The sequence below is a fragment of the Hyla sarda genome, chromosome 1, assembly GCF_029499605.1.
Source record: "Hyla sarda isolate aHylSar1 chromosome 1, aHylSar1.hap1, whole genome shotgun sequence".
Lineage (NCBI taxonomy): Eukaryota > Metazoa > Chordata > Amphibia > Anura > Hylidae > Hyla > Hyla sarda.
Window position 1 is genome coordinate 481374422 of NC_079189.1, and position 6900 is coordinate 481381321.

Sequence of the window (6900 nt, forward strand, 5' to 3'; positions counted from 1 at the left end):
TGACAGAGGGTTGTAGTGGAGCATACATGGGTGACAGAGGGGTGTAGCTGAGTGTACATGGGTGACAGATGGATGTAGAAGAGTGTACATAGGTGGCAGAGGGGTGTAGAGGAGTGTACATGGGTGAGAGGGGGGCATAGGGGGTGACAGAGGGGTGTAGAGGAGTGTACATAGGTGACAGAGGGGTGACAGATGAGTGTAGGGGGGTGACGGAGGGGTGTACATGGGTTTCAGAGGGGTGGACAGGCATGACATGGTGGTAACAGAAGGGTGGACAGGGGTGACAAAGGGACAGATGGGTGAATAGGGGGTGAACATGGCTGACAAGGATGTGGACAGAGGGTTGGACAATGGAAAGTGAACATGGGTGACAGGGGGATGGACAGGGGTGACATAGAGGTTGATAGGGGGTGGCGAAGGTGGACATGGATGACAGGAGGGTGGACAAGGGGGTAAAAGAGGGGTGGACAGGAGTGACAGAGAGGGGTGGACTGGGGTGACAGAGGGGTGGATAGGGGGGTGGCCATGGTCGACATGGATGACAGAGGGACAGGGGGGGTGGACATGAGAGATAGGGGGGGGGGTGGACAAGAATTACAAATGAGATAAGAGGGGTGACAAAGAGACAGAGGGGTGGACATGTGTGACAGGGGGGTAGACATGGGAGACAGGGGGGGTGAACAGGGGTGACGGGGTCAGAGGGGTGAACAGGGGATGGACATGGGTGACAGAGGGTTAGACTGGGGGTGGTCAGAGGGGTGGACGGGGGGGGTAGACAGGAGTTGTACAGGGGATGGACAGGGGTGACAGAGGGGTGGCCAATGTGGACATGAATGACGGGGGGTGGACATGGAAGATGGGGGGTAAACAACGGGGTGGACAAGGATAACAAGAGGGGTGACAAAGGGACAGACGGGTGAATAGGGGGGTGGACATGGGGGACAAGGATGTGAACAGAGGGTTGGACAATGGAGAGTGAACATGGGTGACAGGGGGATGGACAGGGGTGACATAGAGGTTGATGGCCAAGGTGGACAAATGAGATAAGAGGGGTGACAAAGGGACAGAGGGGTGGACATGGGTGACAGGGGGGCAGACATGGGAGACAGGGGGGGGGGTGAACAGGGGTGACGGGGTCAGAGGAGTGAACAGGGGTGGACATGGGTGACAGAGGGGTAGACTGGGGGTGGTAAGAGGGGTGGACTGGGGGGGTGGACAGGGGTGAAAGGGGGATGGACAGGGGTGACAGAGGGGTGGCCAATGTGGACATGGATGACAGGGGGTGGAAATGGAAGACGGGGGGGTGAACAGGGGGGTGGACAAGGATAACAAGAGGGGTGACATAGGGACAGACGGGTGAATAGGGGGGTGGACATGGGTGACAGGGAAGACTGGGAGGTGGACAAGGCGGACATGGATGACAGGGGGGTGGACATGGGTGACGGGAGATGGACATGGGTAACCGGGGAGGTGGACATGGGTGACGGTGGGAAGTGGACATGGGTGATGGGGGGAGTGGACATGGGTGACGGGGTGTGGACATGGGTGACTGGGGGTGGACATGGGTGACTGGGGGGTGGACATGGGTGACAGGGGGGGTGGACATGGGTGACGGGGGGGTGGACATGGGTGACGGGAGGGGTGGACATGGGTGATGGGGTGAGTGGACATGACATGGGTGACGGGGGGAGTGGACATGGGTGACGGGGGGTGGACATGGGTGACGGGGGGTTGACATGGATGACAGGGGGTGGACATGGGTGACGGGGGGTGGACATGGGTGACGGAGGGGATGACATGGATGACAGGGGGTGGACATGGCTAACGGGGGGGGCAGGGTTGGGCAGGGTTGAAATGGGGTTACAGAGGGGTGGAAAGGGAACAGAACCTTAAGCAAGCCGTAACGGGAATCCAGCACGGCTTGCAGTTCCACGGCATCTTCCTCTCTTTGGTGTAGCAGGGCACCATTTTCCACTCACTGCACCGCAGGGGGGAGGGGGACGCTGAGAGACATCATGTGCGCACGCAGACTTCCCTTCCCCCTGCGGCATTGTGAGTCATAGGCACGCAGGCCGGGGCGGGAAATTTAAAAAAGAAAAAAAAGAAGAAAAATTCACGGCAAAATCCGACCGCACCCGGGTTACGAATCACTGGTTTAGACAGTTATACAAGCAGTAATACCAAATGTTCTAAATATTTTTTTACATTTTGTTTTTTTTCATGAAAAACTAGCCAAAACAAGTACCCCAGAAGTGGGTCAGGGTCAACAATACAGAAAACCATTAATCAAAGGGACATGTCCGAGGTCACTAATCCCCTTAATTCAATTCCCACCCCTAGAACATAGCTTTTATTAATCACATATAAAATATATGAAATTGTGAGTCACTTTAAAATCATAGTCTCTTAGTGTGGTATTTATATATATACATATATAAAGATATCACTATATAAATCACTTAAAAATTATAATATACAAGTCAAAATACCACACTAAGAGACTGTGATTTTAAAATGACTCACAATTTGCTATATTTTATATGTGCTTAATAAAAGCTATGTTTTAGGGGTGGGAATTGAATAAGGAGATTAGTGACCTCGGACATGTCCCTTGGTCAATGGCTTTCTGTTCTCTCCTTTTTATGGAAAGAGGGGTGATTTTATATTTTATTGGTGGAGGGGCTTTTACATCATTTTTTATTTTTCATTTTTTAAGTCACCATTGGGGACTATTATATGTGATCATTAGATTGCCTTCACTGTATAATGCTGTGTCTATTGCATAGCATTATGCAGGGTCATCAGTGGAGGGAACGTAATGGTGAAACAAGTCGGACCCATGGAGGCCGAACAACTTACAGGACTCTAAGAATCTGCTGCTGACGTCTTGGGGCCAGAATCCTCCTGACACCTATTAAGGACTTTTTGCCCTAAATGGCATGTCTTTCTATATATACAGTGCTAGAGAATATATCGACACATAAAACAAGGAAACCCAAGTAATAAAATATATTTATTTAGATAGAAAAGTAACATGGAAGCGGCATCACACAGGACAACAGGTGCCAGCAGATCCTGAGTCCATGCCATGCGGCATCAAGCAAGTCTTTTCCAGGCCACCATCTTCCAACCTCTCAGGGAAGGACTCCACTTTCAGCTCGCTCTGGCAGTGTGAGCCGCAAATAGTAAATCCCCCTCAGCTGGTGAAGCAGGCTGTCTTTAAGGCCAACAAAAGGCGGCCTGGATTGTGGGGAATGGCCCCCACCCTACACTTGGCCATTCCCAGTAAGAGTGGTCCCAGATTGGCCTTCCAGCCATACTAAAGCCACAGTGTCAGTCTGAATCACAGCACAGACACTGAATAAATACCGGCTCTTACTTCACCAAGGCCAGGATCCTTGGTGACACATATCGCCAATCAACCACCATGCCTTTCACCTTCTCATAATAGATAGATATGAGATAGATAGATAGATAGATCTATCCATCCATTTTTTTTTTGGGAGGGGGAGGGGGGGGGAGTCTTTTCCAGTGAGAAGTTGGGGTTCCTAGTCTGATGGTATTGTGTCCTCTGCTGAATATAGGTCTACTGTAACAAAGTCACATGTAGATGTTTCATCTGGCGTCACGTCATCTTGTTGATCCTCTAGTTCTCCATCTAATAGAGGCACTGTCAAGGGATCAACACTCAGGACGCTCTCAGCTTCTATCATGTTCCTCTTAGATGTTGTAGTAAGAACCTACGAAGTGAAAGAAGAGCCGGATATGTTGTAACCATTCATATTCACTGACATATAAAGGCCCCAGACACAACAAAGCTGCTACATGTGAACAAGACCTTGTAAATCTGGATTTCATATACTGACCGGGAAGTCCCAATACAGCAGTATCTGGCTTATACAGGAGCAGACCAATACGACCCACTCCAGGATGGTCAGAGTAATTCGGGAAGACTGAAAATAAAACAAAAATATACATTTGACTTTGTCCATTTTGGTCTTCCCCTTTATTCACCATGCAGTGGTGGGAATTTCTGGGAATGGGATCCCATAACCATGGGAAGAAGTTCGCCCTGTGTGGTAGAATATACATACCTGTGTGCAGTACTTGCTTCTACAGGTATATAATGCCGTCATTTTACAGGATAGCCCTGAAAGGAGGACGTATATAGGAAAATAACCTCAACCCTGCAGAATGGGCTCATATTTTAGTAGAAAAACACTGATCATGATCAGAAGTGACAAGATAACCCAGCTCCACCACCATCAATGGCAAAGGACAGAACCTAAAAAGTCATTATGGTGTCTGAAAGGATTTATTGGAGTTTCCTTTAATCCCATAACATAACATAGTGAATTGCAAAGGATACGGCTAATGTTAGCCAGCAAGATGGTCCCTGACAGCACCGTGGTGGTAAGGCGCCTACATCTGCGGTCCCTGGAGCCTGGGTATAGCTGAGTTGCCACAGATATACCACCGTATATGACGGTACTGGATAAAACTGCCAGGTAGCTATCATTGAGCATTGCTGAATCCTAGAGGAAAACAAAGAAAATATGGCATTTCACAATATACATATCCTGTCCTAGATGACCTATCATCAGACAACACATAGAGCTCCATATCATTATACACCATTAGCAGATATATGATTGTCCTGGATACTTAATATCTGCCAATGGTAAGTATCCAGGATAATCCTACATCTGCCAATGGTGTTATTATATTATCTGTATTCTTATACTGCGCCTTATGTATCATTGTGAGGGGGTGTGAGCTCAGGCCCATTCTGTCCCAAGACCTACAGATCAGCAGGTTATCTGACAATACATGGCCCCAGCTGTGCTGCTCTTCTCCTGGGTAAGGGGGCTTCATAGGTGACCAGCTAAGGGGCCCTAAAACCACAGAATCTGTATAAACAAACCTGTATCAATGGGGTTATCATGTTCCCGATACACGTCATCCATCCAAATGTCAGCAGCCATGTTTGGCAGGTGATTCCACAAATGCTTCTCTTCAGGGCCTGGATCTCCATTGATTTGTAGACTATGTACAAAATCCCGGCCTCTGAAATCCATATACAGAACAGTCTATAGATGGTATATATACCACACAAAGCATATACATGTCTGAAGATACTAATAATGAGAACATATACAGGACATATAATTCAGTAACACAGTAGATCTGCCAAAAGTTGTCTAAAAACATGTGCTGAAGCTGTCATGGCGGTCATGTTAGTAGTTACTCAAGCAGCGGTTGATGGGCGTGGTCAGGAGGGCCCAGACTGAATTTTTGCACCCATGACACTTTAGCTACTCCTTTGTACTCAGGAAGGCACTATTAATAATTCCTATAGATACATGTAATGCACTTACCTAGCAGAGAAGATACGGTGGACACTATAGTCAACACGATGGATTCTGGATATTCTGCTCCAGTGTCACTGAGGAGACATAGATTCCATGTATAACATTAGTAGAGCTCCGGGCCGGTCACTAGTAATAAGGGCCGGTCACTAGTAACAAGGGTCGGTCACTAGTAACAAGGATCAGTCACTAGTAACAAGAATCGGTCACTAGTAACAAGGTCCGTTCACTAGTAACAAGAATCGGTCACTAGGAACAAGAATCGGTCACTAGTAACAAGAATCGGTCACTAGTAACAAGAATCGGTCACTAGTAACTATAATAACAATACTAATAATGTTACTCAGAACATAATCCTTACCATGTACATCTCATTTTTATGCCTCTATCGCATATTTATTATAAAAATACCTCCTTTCATTAGCTCAGAATATTAGAAATCCTCTCAGGGGAAGGGGGCGTGTCCCTTCTTGTGGTGGTGGGAGGTGATTGGTGTGTGGTGGGAGGGGGCGTGTCCCTTCTTGTGGTGGTGGGATGACGGAATGGTGTATTGTAGGATTCCCACCAATGTCCCTATAGAGTCTCCTACCTGATGCTGATGATCCCTGATTGGTAATGACCTTGTATGATGGTCATGGTGAAGGTGGTCAGGACACCGACGAAGGTCCATAATGCCCAAAACAATGGCAGGATAGCCAGGGTTGGGCTCGTCATATTAGAAGAAGAAGTATATTTATCACTCTCAGGAAAACTGAGCGCTCTCAATCTGAACTAACAGAAAGTGAAGGTTTTGCCTGTATCCTGCAGTGGTATAACCGACCACCATCTGTGATGTCATCAGCTTCTATACCTGATGATGTCACATGTCCTTTGCTGCTGGTGTATTAGAAGTATTGCAATTATCCATACAGCAAATCTGTATTATATATGGAAATATCACAAATAACCCCTAATATAAAGTTATTATCAAAACTACCTACAAGAAGAATTCTTGTGATCCTAAGGGCTGCAGAGGAGATCTGTTCTCTACTACTGCCCACTGCCAACACGAGATGTCTGTGCCCACAATGTGCCCTCTATGAGAGCTCCGGCTTCTCTACAACCCCTCGCAAAAAACGACTTACAGGACCTCACCAGCTTTTATACTTTGTAGGAATTACAAATCTTATACTTATGACCCCAAAAATGTTGGTTTAATAGGTGAACGTTTTGGCCTCATGGGACATCCCTCCAGCACGAAAGGGCCGGACCATTTCATTTACCATATAATGTATTGAGAAATAGAAAAAATATATATTTGTGGGGTGGAATGAAAAAAGGTAGAATACCGCCATTGTGTGGGTTCGTTTTAATGGAAAATAAAAAATAGGATGTATCCGTACTCTGGGGGGAGATTTATCAAAACCTGTGGAGAGGAAAAGTGGTGCAGTTGCCCATAGCAACCAATCAGATCTCCTCTTATATTTTTCAGAGGCCTTTTCAAAAATGAAAGCGGCGATCTGATTGGTTGCTATGGGCAATTGCACCACTC

The 6900-nt window shown here is 47.1% G+C and overlaps 1 protein-coding gene across 2 annotated transcripts; it reads right to left on the bottom strand.

Moving 5' to 3' along the window:
* Positions 1-3000: 3000 nt before the first annotated feature.
* LOC130310060 (uncharacterized) lies at positions 3001-6124 on the bottom strand. 2 transcript variants are annotated; one of them, XM_056552368.1, is made up of 7 exons: positions 5959-6124; positions 5379-5446; positions 4925-5067; positions 4370-4535; positions 4095-4150; positions 3867-3953; positions 3001-3740 (listed from the first exon to the last, which is right to left on the bottom strand). In XM_056552368.1, exons 1-7 carry the CDS (start codon positions 6081-6083, stop codon positions 3549-3551), a joined length of 837 nt encoding a protein of 278 aa, XP_056408343.1. In that variant the 5' UTR covers positions 6084-6124; the 3' UTR covers positions 3001-3548. The 2 variants fall into 2 exon arrangements, with proteins under 2 accessions (XP_056408343.1, XP_056408344.1); XM_056552369.1 differs by lacking the exon at positions 5959-6124 and adding an exon at positions 5731-5949.
* Between the last annotated feature and the right edge of the window lie 776 nt (positions 6125-6900).

Bases quoted from the DNA above. Each gene is read 5' to 3' on its own strand.
- LOC130310060 (XM_056552368.1), bottom strand. From the start codon at position 6,083: ATGACGAGCCCAACCCTGGCTATCCTGCCATTGTTTTGGGCATTATGG. The intron at 5,447-5,958 runs GTAGGAGACTCT...ATGTCTCCTCAG, and splicing joins TCAGGGATCATCAGCATCAG to TGACACTGGAGCAGAATATC. The intron at 4,151-4,369 runs GTATCCTTTGCA...TCCTCCTTTCAG, and splicing joins CTTGCTGGCTAACATTAGCC to GGCTATCCTGTAAAATGACG.